Source organism: Meriones unguiculatus, chromosome 1, assembly GCF_030254825.1.
Source record: "Meriones unguiculatus strain TT.TT164.6M chromosome 1, Bangor_MerUng_6.1, whole genome shotgun sequence".
Classification (NCBI taxonomy): Eukaryota; Metazoa; Chordata; class Mammalia; order Rodentia; family Muridae; genus Meriones; species Meriones unguiculatus.
Genome location: NC_083349.1, coordinates 19,597,918 through 19,623,304, shown reverse-complemented (window position 1 = coordinate 19,623,304; position 25,387 = coordinate 19,597,918). Strand labels below are relative to the sequence as shown.

The following is a 25,387-nucleotide window of genomic DNA, read 5'->3' as shown; positions in this document are numbered from 1 at the left end:
GAGACATCGTCTCGGGGGGAGCCGAGACAGAACAGGGCTGGGGGACCATTGGCCACCCCGGAGTGGAAAGAGCATTTAGGGCAGGAAGAAGAGGGTGTAGGGCTGCCAGTAAAGACTGAGGCTGCTGACTCCAGGGAGGTGATAGGAGCCCTTGGAGACAGTGGCAGAGACCATGGGATCCAGCAAGTACAGAAGCATTCCAGGCTGGGGTCAAACAGGTCAGAAGACACAGATGGGTCCCCAGCCGCCACCACACCCCACCGTAATTCATTTAGAAGCAGGTTCAAGAGTGGCTCTGGCAGGGTCTTCTGAGGCCTTTGCCAGAGCTTTGAGGGCCGGAGAGTGAGAAAGAAGGGCAGTGCGCGGGCAAGATAGCAGGTTGTCACCAGGAGAGGAGTGGGAGCTGCAGGTGTTGGACTCCAGAGGGATTTTACAGCAAGGAGGCTGCAGTGGGTCCAGCCTGCAGACACACCATTCCCACGCGGCACTGCGGCCCAGGGACTGGCGCGGAAAGGGCCCACAGTGGACTTGGTGCACTGTATGCCCTAACCGCCTAGCCCCTGGGTCTGGCATGACAGACAGACTTTTCCAGGGGAGTCAAGGGCACAGGATGAAGCCAGATAAGGCGAGGCAGGCGAGGCAGAATGAGTGAGTTTTCTAAGGAGGGAGGATGGGGTGCAGGTAGAGCGAGGTAAAGCAGCTGGGGTGGTGAGCCAGCGAGGCACTGGCCTCCAGAGTCCGTGGCCAAGGAGGGCCTCGCGGGCGGCGACGGAGCAGTGATCGGTGCCTCTGAGAGCTCGGATTGGAGACTTTGGGTAAGTTGTCCTTCCCGCCTGTGGTTACCCAGTTAAGTGGACCTCACGCCCAGGTCCACTTAACTCGTGTCTTCTTTTCTCCCCACAGCCAGGTCTCCAACAAAGGTGGATGCGCCCGCCAGCCACTTGAAGGCCAGGATGGCAGGTGTGGTCAACATGATAGAAAGACATGACATGGTCCGGTGTGATGGAGAGGACAGAAGGACGGTCATCCAGCCTTCCTGGTGAGCATACTCTCTGCCACAGGGGTCCACCCCACTCAACCATTTAGCTGCCCACCCACTCACCCCAGATTCTGTCTTTTGCAGAACACCATGGGCTGGCGACACTGCCAACAGAAGCCGTCTGTTCTTTTACTTTTCCCGAAGAGCTAACACATCTCTGCTGCTCTCTGGATCCTTCTCCCCCTACCTTGAACCCTCAAGATGAAAGGTAAGGACTCTTCTGCCCCATGAGGGTGGGGCATGGCAGGCTGCCAAGCCCAGAGGTCTCATTCTCTCCCCCCCCCCCCAACAGAAATGGTGCTACCCAGCTCATGTCTGGGCCTTTGAATCCGGGGACTTTAAGTCCGTCTCGTTCTGAATCAAGAATACTCTGTACTCGGAACCACTACACTACCTGCCTCAGGAATCGGCTCGAAGGTAAGCCAGGGCACCCTTCTGGAGGCTCGCCAAGCCCACCCCTCCCTTCTGGCCCCCACCCATTTGTCTCTTCTCTTTTTTTGCAGGTGAAGCTGAAAGAACAGACGGTGTCAACATCTTGAAAAAGCAGACCCACAGCACCCACCCACCCCTGAGATTCCATCTTCATGGCCAACTCTGCCTCACCCGGGAGACCACCACCCACACCATCCCGGAGCCAAGCCTCTATCCAGGGATGGCACCATCATCATCATCTCCCTCCTGTCTTTTTCTTCTTCATCCTTTCCTGTAACCTATCTTTCTTTTCTTTTGTGTCTTTTTTCCTTTGCTTGAGAGACTCAAAGCATCCGTGACTCTGTTTCCCCCTTCGCCCCTTTTGAATTTGCACTAAGTCGATTGCACTGGTTTGGAGTTACGGACATAGCCTTGAGTCTCTCCGCGTGAATGGTGAATGTATGCAGCGAGTGTGGGGGCCCCTTTGGCTACGCTGCCCCAGTGCCTACCTGTCATCCACTTCAGTCTGGGGGGCAACTGGGTGTGGCCGAGTGCTTGAGGCCTCGCCTTCCCCTCGCCTAGTCTGGAAGCAGTTCCATCATAAAGTGTTCAACATGCCCTACTTCATCCTTTGCCCCTCCCCCACCAGGGCCTCACCAGAGGTCCTGGGTCCATCAATAAATACAGTTACAGTCATTGGTCTCAGTCTTGAATCATGATGCGCCTCACTTCAGGGGAGTTGGGGGGTAGAGAAGAGAAATGAGGGAGGGGGATAAAAGGGATTGGGTACAGCACCCAGAAAGAGGGGGATTATGAAATGGGGAGAGCCTCTGGGATGGAATGAAGAATAATAGGAGGGGCTTATGAAGAAGAATGGGACACTGAGATGGGGGCACATGGAATGGCACACAGGGAGGGGGTTCATGAGATGCCAAGAAGTGATGATATGGACGGGGCCTATGAATATGAAATGGTCCATAAGGAGTGAAGGAGAAGACTTACAAATGGAGACTAGCAGAGTGCCATGTGGAGACAGAGGAAGGACTGTGAAGTGGACCCCTAAATACGGGTGTGGGGGGTGGAGGGCAGGGTTGAAGGGCATCCTGAGCAATGAGAAAGGTGGTGGGCCCAACCAGAAACCTCCAGATTCCACACTGCTGCCCAGTCCTGCCTGGATGGATCCCTAAGTCCTCAACACTAGTCACCAACCCTGAGGCATAATGTAGGTTATAAAGTGAACCTGACATGCAGTGGGGCTCAAAAGGGGTAGGAGGCCATACTTGAGGCTGGGTAGGCCACTGTCACTGAAGAGACCCAGGGTTGCGTCTGGGCCTCCCTCCACTACATATGCTGAGCTCTGGGCTGGAGCTACATGCAGGGGTACTTTCCCCTTGCTCTCTGCGGTGGGTAGGAGCGGGAGGGCCACAGCAGAGGGACGGGAACATGCATGGGTCTGAGCGTAACTAGTGTAGAACTCAGGGCACAGTGGGTACCCAAAGGAGGTTAGGGAGGCCAGAGAGAAAGACAGGTAGCTGGAGGGCTGTCACCGGGGTCTTGCATCACAGGGTGCATGCAAAACACCCCATGAGTTGGTGATGAGTGTCCTCGTAGAGACAGCAACTGGCTGCGCTGACACCCCCTCCCCATCTCCAGGCCTTCTGCTAGCTGCGCAGATACTGGGAAGGGACTTGAAGAGCAAGCTCTTAAAAATGAGACTGGGGTCCTTGGCCTTCATCCCCCTCCCCCAGTCCCAGTGCTTAAAACAGTCAAGAAAATCTCCTCCCGCTGACAAAGACCAGACAGGACTGACTGTCAGGAACACCCACCCTCTCCACCCCATACCCTCTCTGGGCAGTGGGCCAGCTCCTCCCCACCCCCACCACATGCCTGGTCTCTCTTCTGGACCCTCCACAACCCTTTTTCTCATCATCATTTTGCCCTCAGATTTTTTTTTTTTCTGGGAAGGGGACCTTTGTGGTCTCTCTGTGCTAGAAAAGAAACCTTAGGTACCCACTGGGCAGGCACAATTACATGTGAGGGCTTCTCTGATCACCTCCATAAAGGATTTCAAACTCTGCGGGTCAGATCATGCCCATCTTCCTGATCCCACTAGAAGTTACTTTCCCTAGTGACAAAGAAGCCACCTGTTACTTGTCATGGGTTGGGGGGGGGGTATGTACACACAGCCTTTATGACAAATATCTGACCATCCTACCCAGCAAAAGCCAGGCTCAGAAGCTAAAGGCTGCCTTACAAGAGATGGTTAGAATAGCAGGTAGACCCTACAGGTAGCCCAGGGGATGGATGTTGAAGATTTGGGGTAAGGGCACTTAAGAAGACCTAGAGTCTATCTAGAGACATAGAACTACAATCACAGAGTGAAAGCGGGGTTCAGGAATGACTTGAGCTACCTCCTCTGGACCCTGCTTTCCTGATCACTTGGAGAACCTGGCATGCTAAAAAAAGAGCTTTACCCAGGCTTTGACGGTTAGGGTACTAGAACCACACATCCCCGTGCTAAGATGAATTTGTGGAGATGAGGGTGCCAGTGTGGCAATGGAGGAATTGCTCCTTCCTGCCCTCTCTCACCAGTCCATGGCGGATGCCTCCACGTACCACTCCTGTGAATGTCACAGATGGTGAGGGTGTCACCAGGCAGGGCCTACCCTGGGTTTACCCACATCTTTTTTATTTAATGCAGAGGGTTCTAAAGCTGGTATCTGGAGTCGTACCCAAGAGCCCCCCCCACAAGAGGACTGGGTGGATATGTGGGGGAAGGACCTCAAGATGTAGACTGGTGGGGGCTAGATGCCCCCAAATCACCATAGCTCTGCAAACAGGTGTGCCTGTGGGTCTTGGGCCTCAAGAACCTCGCCCAGGGGTGGGGGCTGGGAAAACAGAGGTGGCCCAGCCCCCCAGCCCCCCACCTCCCCAGCCAGCACAGCCCCTCCATCAGCCCACAGTTTGGAATGTGTTTACCTTTAGCCCAACCCGATTTCCTGCTTTTTAGAAAAGGGGCTTAGAGAGGGCTGCTAGACAGGCTCCAAGCCTGCCACCCAAAGGCACTTTCAACCACCCCCCCTCCCCGCGCTGAGAAGCTAACAGGGGCTTGAATTTCATCCCCAAACCCAGCCAGGGTGGGTAGTGGGGAGGGTGGGGAGGGGCTGGCTGCTCCATGCTGCACAGCCTGGGAGGAGATGTTTCAAATCTTCATGGGGCCCAGGGTCCCCAGCACAACCCCCAACCCTGCAGGCACAGAGCTACAGGGGTCCTCACACACCCAACCCCCCTCCCCAGATATGTTTCAGGGACAAGTTTAGGTTGGACAAAGACTGAAGTAGCCCATTAGGGAAAGTCCTTATCACATGTGGTGTTATGGCCACAGTGATAACTCAAGGTTTGTCCATGGGGACCCATGTGCTGTGGGTCAGTATATGTCGGAGTGTCTGAGGGTCACACAGCCTCACGTATACCCCATTCTACGTGGTAGGGTCTGTGTGCTGGCCAGTTGACCAGTGGCTGGTTTTGAGGCTGAAGCAAGGGTCCTGTCCTTTTTCAGGATTTTCTGTGGGGGCTGTATGTCTCCAGGAAAGTGTATCCTTGAGACTGACTGTGCTGGACGTCTGTGGTTTCATGTCAGGTTGAACTGAGTAACCCAAGAGCATGTTTCAGGCAGGAATTGTGGACATGGGGGAGGGCCCGCAGTCAGGATATCTGCTATCCTACTGAGTAGAAAACATTCCAATACTGTGCAGAGAAGGAGGCCTCTTAGGCCCCGGGGGCTGCGGGTCTGACTGCAGCATACCCTGCAGAATCTCAAACATGGCACGGGGCTGCAGAGGTTGGCCTCCCTCTAGCTAAACTCTGAGAGAAGGGTCTCCTTACCAGAGAAGCTACAAAGCCAAAGTCCAATCTAAAGACTTTGTATGTTGTTCTCTTCACCCATGCAGACCAGCACTTGACCAGAACCAGAGGCTGGGCTCAAAGACTGTCCTTCTACCAGCATGACCCCAGCTTCTCCACAGAAGACTTATCATTTGTGTGCATACCTTCGTGTGCGTGCGTGCATGCGTGTGTGTGTGTGTGTGTGTGTGTGTGTGTGTGTGTGTGTGTGCTCTCGTGCGCCCACAGGAGCATGAAAACCTAAGGCCTTCCCTAAGATTGTGTGAATCTCCAGAAAGGAGAACAGAAGGTTCTGGAAGGAGCTGTGGTCAGCTCTAGCCTCCCCTCAGCCTGTTATAGCCAGGCTAGCTCAGCAGAGCTACCCACCCTCTTTCCTTTCCTTTCTTTTCCTTTCCTCCCCTCTCCTCTCCTTTCCTTTCTCCTCCTCCCCCCTCTCCTGGTGACATTGTTGGCCCCTTTCCAGGGCTGAGGGGAGCCGGCGGGGGCCCTTCCTGGAAGCCCACCTGCAAAGGCTTGCTGGGAAGGGGCCTGCTCTCCCTCAGGCTCCCACCCGCCCACAGCCGTTTCCTGGAAGCAGTCACTGTGGGTATTCTGTTCCTTGTCAGCGCGAGCCTGCAAATAAAGCAGACACTGTGCTCCCTGTCCTCAGGGAGCCCAGCTCCATCACACCACACCTGGCAAGACAGCGGGCGGGCAGCCGGGCCGTGGGGAGCAGTGTGAGGTGGAGGCTGGACCCATGAACAAGCACAGGCGCCAAGTACAGGATGCTCCTACCCCCTCCCTATGTGTGACACCTCTGAGATGAGCACATGCCAAACCCCCAAACCAGCTATAGGTGCAAGAGGGATGTCGCCAAGGAAGGGACACCGTGAAGACCGCAGGGAGAGGCTGGCAGCAGGTCCATGGAGAGGTCAGCCTGGGCTCTGCAGATATCTTTTACCTGAATGGTGGTCCCAGGGAGCTGGGGTCACATGAGAAAGGTATCACAGTAAGGGAGAGAAAGGGCTTGGTAAAAGCCTTCACCTTGAGCCAGGGAAAGAGGCAGTACAGAGGCATGGAGAGTCAGAGTCAGGGCCTTGTGGGCACCCCATCTGGGAGAAGATATTTGATGATAAAGCCTGGACTCCCAGTCTTTCTGGGGGAAGAAATGAAAGGATAGTGAGAGGCCTGAGAACAGGCGAACCTTTCCGGGCATGTTCAAAGCACTTGACAGAGTGTACAGCCAGCACTGAAGACATGCATCAGGTCTCCAGGCCAGGTGACAGATGGGAGAAGACTCCCAGGAGTGACCACGGGGTGCATTGCTGACTAGGTAAGGTGACAGAGAACAAGAGAGTGACTTGTAGGGTTACGGTGCCTGGTGTCCTGGTGTCAGACTCTAGGGTCCATATATCTGAAGAAAAATAGGCTTAAAACATGAGTCTGGGAGAGCTCAGGGTAGTGCTGCAAGGGATGGGGCTTAGGGGAACAGTGGGGCCCCATGAAAGGCTAGGAAAGATTGGTTTATTCAGGTGGCATTCAGGTTGTGCGTGTGCATGGAGGAGCCCATGGGACTAAGGGAGGTGTACACAGAGCCCTCAACAGGCTCCCCATTGGCTGCTGGTGACTTCACTCCTGTGTCAACACCACCATGCCTGCAGCTTCCCGGCTGGCCAGGGTTTATGGAGCGGGACAAGACCCCGCCTGGGCCCCCACCTCACTCAGCCCACACACTGGCCCACTGTTAGGGTCTTGGGGGGGGGGTGGAGTCTGCACTATAACATCCTGGTGCCTCCTACTCTTTCACCCACCTCGGAGTTCCTGGGACAGTTCTTTCCCTCCAGGCATCCCTGGCCAGAGGGTGTGTGGCTTCTACCTCCTTCACCCACTGGAAAGGAGCTTGGGGCCCTGGGGCCACAGAGGCCAGCAGCCTGTGCCTATGGTTATGGAGTCAAAAGTACTGCCCAGAGCGGAGGCTGTTACGTGAGCCAGCCTTGTAGACTCTCCTCTTGCAGGGTGGCCACTGGTCAAAGAATAGCCAGAAAAATCATTATGATGACCATCCCTGCCCACCTGGCTTTGTCATTGTCCTTAGAGCAGGATGTGCCTTCAGGGAAGTCAGAAGGACCTTTCTGATGACCAGAACCCTGCTTATCCCTCCAAGAGGCTAACAGCCAGGGAGGAGCTGAAGTTCTTGATTCCCAGTGTCCATTTGGATAATGGATCCAGAAGGGGGCCACTCCACCCCAGAGAGGCTACAGTCCCAAAAGTGGTGGCCAACAGCAGGAGTAGGTGCGTTTCCCACAGAGCTCGTAGCCCAGGACAGCTGAGCAGACTGGTTTCATCTTTGTATGCTAGGCCACTACTGCTCCCACCATCATGGGAGCTTCCTGTTGGGGTTCTGATTTGCTGTGCCTTTCTCAAGGGTCCTCTGGGATCAGGATGGGAAGAGTCAGCCTGGGCAAAGAGTGATCCCTGGCTTACCTGAAGCTAGGATACTTTCATAGGGAGGTATAGATACACTGGGGTTCCCTGAAAGGCAGCAGGGTCCTTGTGCCAGAGCAGCCCTGCTGGCTGAGGAGCAAGAGAGCTGGGAAGGAGGAGATTCAGATGCCCTCTGTCCTGCCTACTCCATAGTTCCATGTCCAGTGGCCTCCATCACCAGTGAGCTATATCCAGAAGCTTTTAAAGAGTCATAACATATTTGAGTGGGGCCAGATTGGAAAGGCAAAATGGAGAGGAGCAATGAAGGTGAAAGGCATGGAGGGAGATGGAGCTGGCTGTAACAAACTAGGAGGAAGAGCCCTCTGGGGCCAATAGCAAGGAACCTACCAACTGTAACTAAATTCTAACTCCCATTGGCTGGCTTTCGATTCCAACAACCATTCCCTAGGAGCAGGTCTTGGATACAACCCCTGTCCTTTCACATCCCTCCCCCTTCCCTCCCCGTGGAGTGGTCTCTGTTTGTGAGAGCTGTAACCTGGCTCTGCCCTGCCATGAACCCCTCCCCTCACCAGAGGCAACATTGTCCCCTACTAGAGGGTGAATGGCCTCCCTCTCCCGGTCGTGGGGCAGAGTACATGTGTGCCAAGAGAGGCCCCCATGGGCCACGTGGCTGTTTGCAGTTCATGAGAAGCAGCTGAGATAAAAAGCTGTTTTCCCAGCGGGCACAGGGCCAGAGGGGGCTGAGGGGGCTGAGGGAGTCAAGGCCAGGCTGTAGGGCTTTATGCAACCTTCGGCTCCCCCTCCTATGTGTTTGTACCTGCTGGAGGGGGTGCAGCTGCAGAGCAGTCTCCGCACGAGGCTGTTAGCTCTACTAGCTCCCTAGACTTCCCCTGGGTGCCTGAGAGTCCCAGGCACCCTATTAGGAGGCTCCATCATTCAAGTGCCTAACTATGACTGCTTGTGGTCTATGATTTAGGTGGGCAACCTATACAGGATCGGGGTGAGGGTGGGACTGACATCAGAGATATGTGGGCTAAAACTTGGCAGATGTGGAAAGAGCCCAACATAAAAAGATTAAGAGTTTCCATTATGTTCAAGTCAAGGTAGATGCTCATAACATCTTCACCTGGGAACTGGTGAAGTCTCCAGGAAAAGGGACTTCAAACCTTCTACCCCCACCTGCTTAGGGAGGCCTCAGGATAATCTCGTTGGGTAATCAAAAGGCTGTGGGCTGGAAGAAGTCCCTGTCTCTATCTACCTGGCCTCAGTAGGCATGGAAGGGTAGTCCTCCAAGAGAGAAGTCCTCCAAGATCTCTTACCCAGCCGGAAGTACTGCCAACCCATCTCAGTGAGGCTTCTGGTGGGAGCCTAGGTGGGTCTAGAGAGAGACTGGCAAGCAGGTCCTTGACCACCAATCTCCGAGTATGATTGATGGGCCTGTCCCTTGGGGCAGTTGGCTAAAAGGACCCCTGTGAAACTAGGAGTCTGTGTGCTCCCTTCATAGAGGCCTGTGAGTCCATGAACACATGCCTTATTTATATCTGAGGCCTTTCTTTCCATGGCCCTGGTGTATTAAGAAGGGTGTATGTTCACATCTGCCAGATGGGCTCTATGATAGCTTCCAAACCCTAATCTGGGTATGTCAGCGAACAGTCAGCATGCTGGTGGCTAGTGTTATTAACAAGGAGACGGTCCTTATGATTCAGCTTGATGTCCCCACCTCCAGAGAGGAAAACCCATCCTTCCATCAGAATGGCACTTTCAAAATGGCCGACTAAGGGGCCCAGACTCTCATAACCCTCAGTGGGTGCAGTCAGGGCTAGTGTTCATTGAGATGGGGATGAGTGTAAGGACTCTTAGCTTTCCTGGAGCCAGGGAAGGAGGCTAGACAGTGATAGGAGATCACCATTGTTCTTTAAGCACACTGTCCCCATTCCATGCAGGAAACTTGCAGAAAATAGGGAAGGGGTAAATAGGGTGCCTCTGGGAAAAGATCCAGAAAAGAGAGACTGTGTCAGAAGGCCACATGCTTCCCACCAGCCCTTGCCTCCAATTGATGAACCCTGATAGTCACCAGTCCATGGAGTATGAGCCATATTTCCTGGTTTTATTTTTCTTTAACTCCCCAAGCTCTCACCTTCCTACTCTAGCACAGATGTGTTCTTATTTATTTATTTTTATTTTTTGAGACAGTCTCATGTACCCAGGCTAGCCATGAACTCACTAGGTGGCTGAAGATGACCTTGAACTCCTAATCCTCCTGCCTCTACCTCCATATCTGTGAGATTACATGTTGTGCATGCTGAGATGACAGGCATGCACTTCCATATCCGGTTTACGTGGTGTTGAGGACTGAATCCAGGACTTGGTGCATGCTAGGCAAGCATTCTATCAACTGAGTTACATTCTGGTCCTATTTTAAAATTTTAAAACTGAGTGTACAGGCAAGATCAGGCAGCTCCCACAGCACAGCATGACCTAGTGAAAAGGTCCATGCAGGGAAAAGAAGCCTTGAGATCTCCATTCCAGACTGGGCATCCCCACTCACAGAAGACTTCCGGAAAGTTACTTAGGGTGCTACGGGTGAGAGCACTAGCTAGGGACACCACAGAAGCTCTGGAGATGAGAATGTAGGGCAATGGCAGCCTTCTGTGCCAGAAAGAGGGTGCTCTGGCTATTGGATTCCCACCACCAGAACACAGAAGCAAGGCAAGTTGTCATACTGGACACAGTTGGATAAGCCTCTCATAAAAGGGTCTTAGGTGATAAGTCTGGCATACCAGCCATGTACTTCATTCGAAAGAAGAAGAAACTGTCTAAGAGGCCCATCCAACCTTCTGATGCCACACACATACAGATAACCAGTGGTCCCTAAGATTCACGAGGCAGCCAAAAGATGGTTCCTGGGGACCAGCTATGGAGCATAGAGAAACAGGAGGAACTTTCTAGAAGGTAAAATGGTCCCACTGCTAGGGTCAATAGAAACCCAGCCCACAATCCCTCCCTAGTCAGGCAATGCAAGCAGAATTGAAAAGGGCAAAGTCCTAGGACACTGACCGCAGAACTCAAACAGGACAAAGGCCTGATCCACTGGACAGGCAGTGGGTCATGATGCAAACTTAGGCAGGGCACGAGTGCCCCTCAGTGTCGTGAGTGGGCCCTACATTGCTGTCCTTGCCATACTCCACAACCTCTCTGGGAGAGGTAACCAGGAGCTTTTGAGAGCAGGGAGCACATGCCAGGCTTGGTACCTTCACTGGGAAGAGCAACCTTCTTTTCTATAGTACACGAATCCTTCCTGGGGGACCAGGGTTTCAAGGTGCTCTCTTTCAGATGGCTTCTCAAGTTCTAACTCCAGGGCCCCAATTCCAGACTCCCTCCCCCCTTTCCCCTTGTCACCCTCAGGAAACACAGTCCTACTCCTACTTCTGGGGGCCCTGTGAGAATCAGGGCACAATGGAAATGAGAGTTTCCTCCATTCCTGTCCTGTTAAACCCGTGGTTGGAACAGGCAAAGGAAATGTCTCATTGCCACACAGTGCTGGCAGTCAAGGAAGTCCCCAGAAAGGGGACACTGATTTCCCTCAAAGATATTGAAGCTGTAGAAGAGAAGGTGCATACAGAGTGGTGGGGGCAATGCTAGCCCAGCTTCCAGATGTTTCTGACAGCTACCATCAAAGCTCCCAGCCCTCAGGCTGCAGAGGTACCCTCCCCAAGTATATACCCCAATCTGTTGCTCAGAAGCTTTCACAAGTGCCTCTGGGATATTCTGGGTGCTGAACGCCAGGTAGGGAAAAAAGAAGAGGTGTTGTGAGATGGCTGTGACCATCATGGATCAGAACCACAGTGGGATGGGAAGGACGGGCTGGCTTCTGTCTAAGAGGAGACAGAATCGCAGTGCCCTGAAAGAGGACTTAGAGGGCTGGAGGGACATATAGTCAAGGTCTCAATATATCTAGAGTTCTGGCTGCAGGGTTAAAATGGAGGCTATAAAGTCCTGCACACTGGACTTGAGAAGAGAAAGGGTGAGTGCAGGTCCCAAACCCCAGGTGTGCAGGGAGGGATTGCACTATCCAGTGAGTAGGGAAGGGGTGTGAGCTCCTTTAGACCCCAGAAACTCTACACAGCCCTTCTTTTGGAATAAAGACCCTCTGTACATAGAGCGGTAGCTATGAATGACTTATGAGCAAAGGTCCGCCTCCTGGAACCCATGGCCAGGCAAAGCAGGCCTTTCTTCCAGTGACAAATGGGGCAGGAGGGGGATGCCCAGCTGCCAGAGCCATCTGGTTGAGGAAGACACTAGCCCAGAGGGTGTGGTGTGGCCTGCTCAGGAAGGTCAGAGGCCATGCTGGCCCGGAAGAGCCTCCAGCCACCTGGGCAATTGCTGTTCGCTGGTCCCCACCCGCCCCTCTCCACAGGATCAGAGGAAATCACAGCAGTGCAGGCAAAGTGTTTATTTTCAAATGACATTTCTAAGAAAAATGGCCTCCCCCAAACGCTTGACCCTATGCCTGGAATGTGGGGAGACAAACAGCTGTCTCGACTCCCAGGCCCCATGAAGCCCCTGGTTGGGGGCAGGGTCTGTGGGATACCTTCTGGGGATACACCAGCTACAGTGGTCAGGGCACAGGATCCTGGCTCTGGGCTCTATTCCCAGCCTTGCTGTGTCCTCAGCAGGATGCCCACACCCCCATGGCCCTGGGGTCACATGCATGCAGGGACAGCTTGTCTTGACCAGCAGGGCCCAGCACCCCTAGTGTGGAGTTCACAGCATTGGCCTCCAAGCACGCGCCATACCACAGGTTGCCTTAGCGCCACTGCTCCTGCTGGGCTCCTGGCCACCCAGGCGTGCTCCAGCCCTCCTTCTGAGCTCCCCACTCTGGGAAGCACACAGGGTACCACAGGCTCAATCCACAGAAGGGTCCCAAGTCTTCTGCCCCATAGTTCCCACAGCCAGAGACCACGGGCTCTAGGGGCTGAAGACCCCGTTTCATGATTCCCTCCTAAGATGATTCTCTACTGCCTAGCCCTCAGTGACCTACTGCCTGATCCCCACCCACTGTGTGGGGCTGAGGAGAGATCCTGGTGGATGGTTGGGGAGTCAGAAAGATACCCCAAAAACTGTCCTTGCTGACTGAGCTCTGACCCAATCTCAGTAGCTGGTTGTTAAATCTTTCCTGCTTCCACTTAACCGTCCTCTGGTCTTAGGGTACCCTGGGGATTCCTGGAAGCCACTCTGTGTACTCATTATGAGGATACTGGACCTCAGCAATGCTAAGCATTGTAAGGCGCAGAGGAACCTCACCTGTTACTTTCTTGGGGTTCCCCCTCTTAACTCTCCTGTGAGCAGAGCTCAGGAAGCCACAGGCAAGCCCATGCTCCAGGAGTAGGGGGTGTGCCCAAGAGCTCTGATAGCCTGTACTTAGACAGGAGTGGGCTACAGAGGGGTGAACAGGCTGCTTCTCTGCCCCCAAGCCCCCAGCTTCCTGCCTTACAGCCCACAAAGCACCAAAGGCCACAGGTCCTGGCGACATCAAAGGCCCAGGAAGCTCCTTGTGCTGAATTAAGTGTAAATGGGTCTAAGGCATGTGGCCTGTGTCTCCCGCAATTACCCCTGTTTGCTACAGGATGAGACAGGGATAGGGTGGGAGGGAGGCTCTCTGAAAGGCCAAGTTTGGGGCAAAGAAGCATGCAAGGACACCCCTTTGTGCCCCAGGAATAATAGCTGGAGGGACCATGCTGGGCAGCTCTTGTTTGTTGACTACCTCTATAGGGTCTGAGTATCAGCTTTTCCATGCTGAAGTCCTTTATGGGAGCATCTAGCACAATCCATCGGCAGAATAGGACCATTTGGGGTCTTCACTCACATCTGAGGGTTCTTAACCTATGCCTAGACACAAAGAGGACAAGCAGGTGTGGGCCCCTGTAGAGCCCACCAGTGGGGAAGCCTCTTGGAGCTGCAGACCCAAGCTCAGGAGGAGGAGGTGATAGCGGGAAGAGACTGTGTGGAAGTCCAGGGAAACCCAAAGTTCTAGGAAAAGACCTGATTCTCCTCTAGCCTCAGGAAAAAGGGTGCTAAGCCCACCTACATGGTAGACAACAACAACATTTCCCAGAGATCTGAGAATGTTCCAGAAGAGTGAGATAACAGTTGGAGGGGGCAGGGGGCTGTAGGGTCGGCAGGGATCTGAGTCCAGTGAGGGTCATAGAACAGACGTCAATGACCCGGAATCCTTATCACCTGGGCCTCTCTTTACATACAGTGTCCCCCTCTGCAAACTTAACTGAGCAGAGGCCAGGCCAAGGGTCAGGGGCCAGCCATGGCCCCTCTGCCGGCTCCGTCAAGCTCTGCTGCCCTCCTGGCCAAAAGCCAGCTCAGCATCTGTCCATTTGGTCCCAACTGAGACAGGCCCCTCACCCCAGGGAAACTTGTAGAGTCCTTCATTCTGGGGCACTTGAAGCCTCTGTGCATGATCAGCCTGTCTGGCCCTGGCAGCATGATTTGCGATTTTCCGCCTCCACACTGCTGCTAATTGCCCTGGACCTGGAAAGGATGGGTGGGGGAGGGGTTCTGTAATCCCATCATCCCCAAGCAGGGGAATCAGGCTGCCAGGAGATGACTCCATTTACCCAACTAACGTCGGCAGAACCCTGGGCCTGGCCTATCCGTGAGGAGGGGTAGATGTGAGAGAAGTACCATGGGACAGAGAGGTATACTTCAGGCAGTGGGGGAAGGAGGGTTACAGAATGGGGGAGGTGCTCCAGTCCCTGTGGCCCCTCAGCCCCTTAGAGCAGCTGCCAGGCTTCCTGGAGCCCATGCTCCTTGGTGTGGATAACCACTGTAATCCACCGTGGAGGGCTTAGCCTAGGGGGGCCAGAGTGGACCTGTCAGCCGATTCCAAAAGGCAAAGACAGCTGCTGTTCCCCAGGATTCTCAAGGACCAGACCCACCAGGCATCAGAGAGAAGCCCCCAATGTCACCTACTCCTGTTCACAAACCATACCCTTGCAAGGGTCAAGTAAGTTAAACTCATAGACACCCAGGCCCCACAAAAACAGGTGGCACAGAAGATGGAGCTAGTACCAAAGGTGACTGAAGGGATCTCTAGGCAGCTATTGGTTACAGGGGACTCACATTGAGCTCCATTTTGCAAATGGGGATGAGAAACCTAGCAAGGAGCCTTGTCTCGGGTCACCTGCAAGGTGTGGCAAACTCTGGGACTGTAACCTGGCTCAGCAGGGGGGCTGAAGGTCTTTGATTAGTTGCTGGAAGGAGGGGTGACTGTCTGAAGGATGAGGACAGCTGCTGGCCTTCATGGTGAGGGCCCCTTCTCCTGATGGACACTCAGTCCCCTCACCAGCTATAGCCCACCCAGGACAATGCTGTCCCCCACTCCTAATCCTCCTGTCTGCTTCTTCCCAGGAGCCCAGGCGATTGGACACATTTTCAAAATTCTCAGGCTGCTGCTATTTCCTCCTCAAATTTCTTCTTGCCCCAGCCACCCCAAATCCCAGCCATGGGAAAGAGACAGCACTGCATCAACACAGACACCATCTCCAGGCAGGGCTTCATCCAACACGGAGTGGATGAAGCAGCAGCTGGCTGTGCCCAGGCAGCTGGGAGGTGTGGGGGTGTCATGGAGAAGAGCCCCGATTACCAGGCTTTCGTGGGAAAGCTGTAAAGGAAAGCTACTCAGAGACCTTTTTTATTTTTTTTTTATTTTTTATTTTTTGCCAGTAGCCCCCATTCCACTCTGCCTGGATTTCTGGCCTCCATGTGCCCTAGGGAGAGGCAGATGGGAGTCTCAGCTGGGGCCACTTGTGTCCTGCTGGCTACAGACTCTGCCAAATATGCCCATCTGCCTGTGCTGGAGTTACCTGGCTCTATGCATGGGTACCAGTTCATCAGCTCAGGCTTTGCTCAATACATCATTAGGGCAGAGCCAGTCCACCCCCAGGAGTCTCTGGGCAGCTCAGTCACCATCAAGTACCCTGTATGTTCTCCACGAAGGGCTTAGCACCAGAATAATGCCCTCCTGGGCCTGGGCACCAGCTGGCTGCCAGGTCACAGCCCTGAGGCAAAAAAGGCCTGGTGGGCAGCTCTAGTCACGTGGGCATGAGAAACTGTGGATTTGTATGATTCCCAGCCCCCATGCCCACATGTCCAGGAGGACCTGGGGGAGGACACAGTCTGGGCTCTGTGAGAAGTGGCCAAGGAGCCACGTGGTGACCGCCTGGAGAGACAAGAAAGGTTTACTGAAGATAACAGGAGGAGGGAGTGGTAGGCATGACTAGACCCTGGACCCCAACCTCTCCTGGATTCTCTCCGGCGGGCTGGCGTCTCTGGGGTCGCTCCCAGTCAGCCTGTAACTGTGTAACCACTGCCTTATCACTAGATGTAGAAATGCTTACAGCCTGGTGGGCTGTGGGGGCCGGGCTGCCCTCCTGCCTCGAGCCCGCCCCACATGTCATTATCGGCAAGTATTCTAGCGGCCTCAGCCTTTGTTCTTCCCACCACCGGCCCAGCCTTGATCCCTAGCTGCCCCCTACGCCTGCTGCCTGCCCTTTGCCCCCCCACCCCCGCTCACTGCAGCCAGATCGAACCCCCACCGGATCCTTCCTGCCTGAGGCCCTGACATCCCATGTCCATCTTTGCTTTCCTCTTTCTCCACTCCATTTCATGACATAAAGCAGAAAGTTTCCTTTGCCTGCCACAGTGGGATCCTCAAGCAATGTGGCCAAAAGGTCTTCTTGAGCTGGGACCACTGACTACTTACTGAACCATCAGATTACTTACTGAACCACCCTTTCTCCATGGGCCCTCTCCTTGTGGTTTTGAATTCTAAATGACATTCTTCATTGTCTCTGCCCTGCCTGGACTTAAACCAATACACACACACAAGAAAGGATCTTCAACAGAGCCAAATATACTGAAGGTAGCCTACACCACACACTTGCATCTTGCCAAGATGTCCACTGCTGGCCTATCCAGGTCTGGTTAGCTTCCTTTACCCAGGAAACTGGAGGTTAGGCATAGAGGTACCAAGGCTGAGAGCAGAGAGAGCATGTCTGCTGGCTAGAGCAGAGGGGTCATGGGAACACCTAGAGACCCTGATTCTCCCCAGAGATGACCAGAGAGGCGCCATTCTACATGCAAGGACAGAAGGCAAGAATCTTGTCCTCTGTAAACTCACTCCTTCAAATGGTGCTGTAGGCCTTTTGTTTTATTGTGGCATGATATGTAACAGACTAGGCCAAACAAGCACACAACTTAGTGGTAACAGGCGTAAGCCCAGTGCTGGGCAGCATCTAGATGTTTTATCTTCCTTCCCTGGCTGCAGCTCCAAGGTCTCCTAGCTTGATAACTCTCCTCTCTCAGGGTTGAATGGATGCAGAGGTGGTCCTGTGTGGTGAAGGAACTAGACATCATCTCACCTCTCAGACAGGAAGCACTAGATGGACTGAGGGCCAGGAGAGGGGCAAGACAAAGGCCATGGCCAGCAGAACTTAAGGCTGTGTGCTGGAGACTGAGCAGCAGAGTAGGCCCTGCAACCTGACCCAGTCCTGCCCTGGATCCCACCTGCTGGCCAGGGTCCCTACACAACCCTGACAGCTAGGGAGTCACACCTTCCCAACTCTGGTTGTCATTAGCTGCTCCTGGCGGGAGGTGGAGGGGTGGAGGCTTGGCCTGGCAGCCAGCAAGGATCGAGGCTCACGTGGGAACACCTGGACCTCATTATTCTTAAGTGGTCCAGTCTGAGTTTGGGGAGAGAGGAGAGAGCACTGCCCCACCCCCACACTTCAGCCAGCACACTGGGGCCTTCTGCTGCCATGATGGACCACTGAACCCAAAAAGAAATCCACAGAGGGCTCAGCCCCAGAAGAAAGGGACTGAAGTTACTGGGCAGGGGCTGAGCAAGTCAAAAGGAGTTTGGGGCTGAGGTGGGACAGGAAGACAGGCTCTGTTCCTTCCCTGTCACTTAAGGTTCCTCTGTCCCTCCCAAAAGTGACCTGGGATGTTTAAGAACAAGGCCTCCATCATCACCCTGTTACTGACATGTAAGAAGGGTTTAGAGCATTCTCTCCACAGGACCACCTAGGAAAGATTCTGTCCCCCTGATCAGCTCCTGTCCACAAGCGGAAGGATGCCTCTCAGGAGGCTTCTAACCAATGATGAGCCTGGGGTGGTACTAAAGGGCCAGCAAAGGGGTGGAAAAACATGGAACCCAAGATCCTAGTTCTCCCACCTGTCCTTTGGTTCTGAGTATTCCTCCCACATACCCCACCAGCATCCACATACAACCTTAGTCTACAAGAGAGCAGCTTGGTTTCCATGAAGGAAGAATGAGCTTAACTTTCAGACCAGTTCTCAGAGTGAAGCCTCCACTTTGATCAAGCAGTGGCTATTATGAGGGTGGGGAAGGGGGCATCTGTCAGTGTTCAGAATCTGGGGTAGATGGTTAAGCAGAACCCTTGAGTCTTGACTCAAGCCTGCTATTCTTTTAAGACTAACTTGGACACCCACACTGAGAGTCCCTGTATATCTCTATGTATATTCTGGAGCTGGGATCAGGCTCTCTGTTCCCTCCTGTGCAGCCACAGGAATCTGCAAGGTGGCTGCTAGAGGGAAGGCAGGGTGGGGCAGGGCGGAGCTGGGCATCTGTGGGAGGTTGACCTGAGCAAGGGGACATTGGTGGACCGCTGGCATCATCACCTTCATATTTTGACCCACTGGGTGAATATACACTAAATGAAGCACAAATTAGCACAGCCAAGGGAGAGTCAATTGTGTCCCTTCTTCTTAATCCCTTTGGCTTAGGGTTTCCCCAGCCTGGACAGACTGTCCGAGAGGAAGGCTGCCCAAGGGCACCCGGGCATCCGTCCGGGGACATTCAGGCAGTGACCAATCCCAGGCCGCCCCGTTGTGTGCCCTGAACTGTGGGCCTTTTCCCAGCCAGCCACTGTGGGGGAGCAGCCACTGTGGGTCCCCATGTCTTAGAGAGATGATCAAGGATGAGACAGGGATGGAGATCAGCATGAAGCCATGTCATGGCTAGAAGAACATGAAGGCCAAGCAGAAGGACATCTCTCAGAACTAACTCTCCTCTTTCAACTCCTGGCACCAAAGCTGAAGACCACTACAGTCCAGAACCCAGCACGGCCACCATTACATCTTGGCTGACCAGCTCAGGACAGGTCAGTATTGAGACATTCAGTTGAGCTCTGGCAGCTGAAGAGAGTATCCCTCAATGAATCTTGGGGTCTGTCCCCAGCATGGTAGGGCTAGGAAGGGGCCCAATGGGGGTCTCTGAGGACTTGAGTACTCTCCTAGGGGCCAATCAAGGCTGAGCATCCAGTAGAAGGCAATGCCTCATTGTGATGGCCACACAGAAGGCAGTTACCAGTATCCAGCTCTGCGGGCTGCAAGTACCCACAGCCTCTCCTGCAGAGAAGGTACCCTCCCCACTAGCCCCCAGCATATTTAGGCCTTGAGTGTCTTGTCATGGTCCCAGGAGATCCTCCCACATCAGGACAAATCCCCAGCCCCATCTAATTCCATCTCTTCCCCTCCTCCTGGCTTGCCTGGAGATAGGAAACAGAGGGGCCGCTCCCAGCCCCCAGTCTCAGAAGGGTGCCCCTTTGAGTAGATAAGCCTCCCTGTACCAGGACAAGCTAGCAGCCCCTACTGTTCTGCTCTGAAGGCCAATTGGCCTTGGGATAAGCAGATCTCATCCGGAAAGAGCCTTGTGCCCCTCACCCTAATCCCCGGCCCCTTGAGCCCAGCGGGCTGGGAGCTTTGACCTAAGCAAATAATTAGTTCAGAGACTGGAAGGCTCAAGGGGATCGAAGACAGGAATCTGATCTTTGTTCCTTTCCTTTATCCTCCCCTCCCCCCTTTAGGTCTTAAGATAACCAACAAGCCTTTGTGGGATTTTGGGGGGTTGTGTGTGTGTGTGTGTGTGTGTGTGTGTGTGTGCTTTCTTCAAACGCTCTCCAGATCAATCCAGCAGAGATGGGTGGGCTGACAATCCAATCTGCACCAGAACCAATGTCCAGAGAGCAGAGAGAGCTATGGGAACAGCCAAAGGGGACAAGATGGGGCCTCACCACCCGAGGGAGTGCTGGGACTACCTTGTGTACAAGGAACCTCCTGGAACACGGCAGGGGAAAGAGACCAGCCGAGGTTCCTAGACCCTCTTCATGCCTCTTCTTGACTAAATTCTCTGAGATGAAGCCTACTTCATCCAAATAGGTCTCCTACCAGGTCTTATCCAACCATGGGCAAACCCAATCCCTAGAGCTCTACCTTTCCAGACATTTCTCAAGACAACCTTCCCAGTGTCTACTACCTCAGGACCTCCTTTCCCTCTCATCTCCTCCAGCCCTTTGGGTGGGACTTCCAGGAGGAAAAACTATGTCCCAGGAGCCCCCAGCTCAGTTCCACCCATCCCACTTTACCCCATACAAGCACACAGATTACCTTCTACCACCCCCAAGACACAGAAATATCATTTCTTCCTGAAATTGCTAGCCCTGTGTCTTGGTGTCCAGTACCGGGCACACTGGCTACCAACTTCTCAGCATTCCAGGTCCCAGGGTGGCTGAACATTCTCTCCTACCTTCCGCCCTGAAGAACACATGGTCATTAAAAAAAAAAAAATGGTGCCCATCTTGATGGCTGGCTCTAGCAGGGGCAGAAAAACACTTTCTCCCCTGGGCAAATTTGGGCTTTCTTCATTGTGCTGATCTTTTCTCTGTCCCTCCTTATGTCAGAATGTCACCCTCCCCTAACACTACCACTTAGGTCCAGGAATGGTACCACATTCTGTAGTCCACTTCTTCCCCGTGGTCTGTTTCTATCTTTACTATTCCCAAAATCCTTCTTTTAAGTATTGTTCACTTGTCTCCTGTAAAGTCCATTCACCTTCCCCAAGTAATCTCACCTGCTGGGCCAGCCCTGGCCCCATCAATCCAACATCCCCTCTTTCCCTTCTTCTTGGGCTTTTCCACTCCCTTTTGGTCCATCCTTAAATGAAGGCCGGAAAGTCAGAAGGGAGATGGCGGCCCAGGTGACTCTGGCTTGAGGATGTCCCTGAGGGTTTAGACACAGGGGAAGAGAAACAGGGTGCTTTGCCATTTGAAAAGCTGAAGAAAAGGCTTCATCTCAGGCCACAGAAGCTTGGGTGAGCTGGGAAGGTCTTGTCTTGGAGTTGGGCAGTGCCCGTATGTTGGTCCCCTGGTTCCGGGCTCTCTGTGAGCAGAGGGAGACCCATGCATCACTCTTATGCTGATCACCGGGAGCAGATAGGCATTGCTTCACCTTGAGGGCCACTATGTTGCAGTGTTAAGCAACTAACAGCACTACTCTTGTTACAGTATGGTCACAGAGTCCCACTGTATCCCAAGACATGAATAGGACTGGACTCTGGACTTGTAGCTGGCCATGGATATTCTTTGATGCAGCAAGGGAGATGGATTTGGGGTCTAGGATTAACCCAACCGCCACACCAGGACGATCAAGGTCTTACTTGAACAAGAGATTCCCTTCCCAAGAGATGCTGCGGCCAGGTTCCAGATCCCACCCTCTGGGGTTAAGGTTACCACGGGGTACTGGGCATGTCTAGAGTGCCCTTCTCCCTGGGCTTGCCTGCCCCTGCTGGAAGAGAGAGAAAACAAGCTGCTCCTGGATAGACGGTGCTTCAGCCATCTTGCCCTTCACTGGCCTTCAGGAAGGTTGTGTGGGTAAGAAGGTCAGAGAGAGGCAGAGGAGAAGGTGAAGGAGTCTCAAAGCACGGAGGGAGGCTGGATGCCGCAAAGGTGAGGAGAAAAAAAAAACATGGCTGGGTCTGGCACACAGTGCCCTTGGTAGCCCGCTGGCTTTGGCCAACTCTGCCCCTGAAAGAGTGCCGTGCCTCACTGGCCAACCTCTGACTGCTACTTGTGAGGTTTGTGAACAGTGCTGACCAGCTAAGCCCCACGGGTCAAGCCAGGCTCCAAGGGACAGGAAGGAGCTCAGTGCTCAGTGCCTGGCCTTGGGCACGGCTGAGCCATCTCCCATTTCCAGGGCACCTGGGGACGGGCAAGACCTGGATGCTCAGCAGGGCTACTGGCTGTCACTGAGGGAGGATGTTAAAAATCTACCCTCTTCTCCAATGCCTCCACCCTGGTCATTTTAGCTACTCTCCCACTTCAGCCCCCAAGGCCCTTAAGAGCACTTCTCTTAGTAACTGAAGGGATGGGTCTTCCACCATGTTACACTCCAACCCCTGAAACACGCTGGAAGAAAGCTAGATTTCAGGGCCAACTAGCTCCTTCCAGGAGAACAAGGGTGGGGCTAAGTAGTCCCACTCACCCAAGTCCTGGCAGAGAGGGGGACTATAGGGTGGCTGACGTGCCGAGAACTAGCAGGTAGTAAGCAGATGGGAAAGCCATGCTTGTGCCCTCAGCTGCCCTCTATGGCCACAGACACCATCTTCTGTGGCTCATAAATATGGATGGGCATTGTAGAGGACAGCCAGTTTGGGCATGGATGTATTTTTGATACCCTGAGAGAAAGGAAGTCACTGGGAGAGAAGAGAGGCCAGAGGAAATCATGGTTCTGCTAGTTTATAGATGTCTTTTCCCCAAGGCTGCACATCTCTCCTGGAGGAAGGGTACTTTTGGTGCGGGGAAGCTTGGACCTGAGGCCAGTAATCACCCAAGGAAATTACAACGTGGAACAGAAAGGGAGCCTTCAGACGCTCATCAAAATGCTGGAAACAGACATGCTGAACACGGGACTGGGTGTCTTAAAGAATTGTTCACTTGGCTTGGGAGGCAAATCCCTGCAGTCCTGTGTAGGGGCTGCAGAAGGGGTCCACAGGGGCTTTGAGGGGCTTGGAAAGTGCCAAGGTGCTTGCGGAAGAGCTAGGGGTCTGTGGACTAGGACAGAAGCAGCTACTCATCCAACAGCAGTGGGGAGGGACCTAAAGACAGTTGTGAGAGACTGGACAGGGGGCAAAGTTCATTCAAGGGCCTAGAAAGTCAGGACAAGTGGTAGGTACCTGATGCCCCAGAGCAAAGTTGGCAGGACCCACACAGCCTGGGACTTGGGGTGTCAGAGCTGATGTTTCTGACAATAGGAGACTGGGAAGGCAACTTTGCTTAGAATTGGGGTGAACTGGGCCTGGTGCACAGCCCAACCAGTGCCCTGCCCCCACACCTCAGCCTCCTGCCTGCCTGCCCTCCCACCCGCTTGGGCCTTCTGGATTCCATCAGGTACCACAGCAATCTGGCTGTGACATAATGAGGCAGGCTGGGGTCAGCGGGGTGACCTTTCATGGCCCCAATGTTTGGAAATCCCCAAATCAAAATGACCCAACAGACAAGCTTGAGAGTAGATTTCCCAAGTGGCCCCTTCAATTACCAAGAGAGGAAAACAGCAGGCCCCAGCCATTACCAATCTCCGCAGACAACTCAGGCCCAGTGAGGTCCCAAGCAGGCATGCTCAGCTTTCAGCAAAGGCGAGCCAGGCTGCCTGGAGACTGCACACACCAAGCAAAAGATCAGTAGAGGGGTGCATGACTGAGGGGTTCAGGGCCCATGATTCTGTAGCCCATGGCCCATAAGCCATAGCAGATACGGGTTTAGGGTGGAATGGAGGCCATGAGAGGGTTAACTTATAACAGCTCAGAGTGGGGGACACTAAGGGCTGAATGAGGCAGGGTTGCAGGACAGCCACCCCCAGCCCAGAGTTTTGTGAGCCAACATTCTTCTTTTGTGTCCTTCCTCTCCAGGTGTTATTTGAAAAAAAAAAAAAAAAAAGCACTTCAAACTTCATACAAAAAAGCTTCACGCTGAAAATTTAATGTAGAAACCCTGTAATCGCTTTTCCAGAGATAAGACACGGCCAGGAGGGGAACCTGATCCCTGTAACACAGAAAGCAGTCGGGGAGGCAGGGCCTGAGACTGTGAGACACAGGCAGGGTGGGGAGGTGGGAGAGGGGGGAGGCAACAGCAAGAAGGCCACCTTGGGGGCACATCCATAATGGGGACACTTGAGCCTTCTAGAAGGCTATTGGCCTTCTGTGTACACAGGCGCTCCTTCTTTGGACAGGACCCTTCTGCCCCAGGAAGCTCGAGTTTCACAAATGACGCCATGGCCTCTTGACCAGCAGCCTCAGAGACTAATTTGGGGTCCTGGAAGGCTCAGGTTGGGAACAGCTAAGCTCTGAAGGGCAGCTAGGCCAGGAGGGTATATGACCTCTCCTGCAGAGAGATGTCCTGTTGCCTTCTGATCAGCAGCGCCATCACCGGTCAAGACTTGGGGACACCATTGCTCCCACTAGCCCCTACCCACCATGTGGCCCTGGGTGCACACAGCCCTCAGACCCACCAAGGCTTGTGTGTAGATGTTGGAGATCAAGAACTACCTTTTCCCTAGGCATGAGCCTCTAAAGACAAAGAACTGAAAACTCCTGGCTCTTGCCTCAGCCTCCTATCCCCTGTGAGCAGACCCAACTCATTTAGGTTGTTCCCCACCCAGAAAAATATCAGAAAACAGGCTAGGAGAGTGCAGAGCCTGAGACCTCCCTGCCAGAAGGTATGGGGTGGGGGTGGGCTGCCCTGGCGGGGCCCTGGGTGTGTTTGTGCCAGACCTGCACTTCTGCAGCAGCATTCCGTGGGTGGGGGCGGAGGAAGGCGCCATGTGGAACCAACTGGCCTGGCTTGGGGGCAGGAGGCCCCCCAAGCAGTGAGCCCAGCTGGGCATGCCTGCTCCTCTACTGCCCCCTTCAGGTGGCCCAAGCCTAAGGGCCAGCTCCCACAGAGACCCCGCTGAGCACTCTTGATGAAGACTCAGACACCCCAACAAGTGGGATCCTATGTCTAACAGAAGGAATCAGGACACAGAGACCTCTAAAGGGGGAAAGGAGTGATTTCCTTTGAATTAATGGTCCCAGACCCTCTAGAATTCAGTGGGGGAGGGACTGGTGATATAGCTCAGTAGGTAGAGTGATTGCCTAGTATATATGAAACCCTAGGTTTGATCTGCACTGCATTAACTGGACATGGTGGCACATGCCTGTAATCTCAGAACTGGAGAGGTGGACGCCAGAGAATGGGATGTTCAAGGCCATCCTCAGCTATATAACAAGTTCAAGGCCTGTCTCAAAAATGAAACAAACAACAAAAAAACAAAAAGCTTGGGGTGGGGAGAGAGACCACATAGCTCTCTATAAGATCCCAAGATCCTGGGAACCCTGATCTTCCCTTGGAAAGAAGGCCACGCTCACCCAAGCCCCACATTGACACCCCAATAGCTCTTCTTGACATACTAACTTGGTAGAAATTGTCAGGGCACACATGGCCAGGCAGGACCCTCACAAAGCCAGTATATGTTTCTCCCAAACTTGGCCATGTCTCTCTTGTTGTCCACTCCACCAAGAAGACATCATAGGCCTGGGGCTACTGTTTGTCTGTCCCTCCAAGTGTTGCCAGGACAATGACACAGAGGCCCAAGAAGGAATCATATCTCAGAGGTGACCGAATGGTGCAGGGGGCCCTGTGCCAGCGTCAGGTGCCCTGTACCCTCTCAGGACTGGCCCCAGCCCTCCCAGACTCAACAAGAATA

General features: G+C 53.7%; 1 protein-coding gene across 1 annotated transcript; it reads left to right on the top strand.

Moving 5' to 3' along the window:
- The first annotated feature begins 535 nt into the window (after positions 1-535).
- On the top strand, positions 536-2,146 carry LOC110546683 (uncharacterized). Its single transcript, XM_021633676.2, has 5 exons — positions 536-815; positions 904-1,039; positions 1,124-1,247; positions 1,332-1,456; positions 1,543-2,146. Exons 2-5 carry the CDS (start codon positions 985-987, stop codon positions 1,746-1,748), a joined length of 510 nt encoding a protein of 169 aa, XP_021489351.1. The 5' UTR covers positions 536-815; positions 904-984; the 3' UTR covers positions 1,749-2,146.
- The last annotated feature ends 23,241 nt before the right edge of the window (positions 2,147-25,387 follow it).

Bases quoted from the DNA above. Each gene is read 5' to 3' on its own strand.
- LOC110546683 (XM_021633676.2), top strand. From the start codon at position 985: ATGACATGGTCCGGTGTGATGGAGAGGACAGAAGGACGGTCATCCAGC. The intron at 1,040-1,123 runs GTGAGCATACTC...TGTCTTTTGCAG, and splicing joins ACGGTCATCCAGCCTTCCTG to AACACCATGGGCTGGCGACA. The intron at 1,248-1,331 runs GTAAGGACTCTT...CCCCCCCAACAG, and splicing joins TTGAACCCTCAAGATGAAAG to AAATGGTGCTACCCAGCTCA.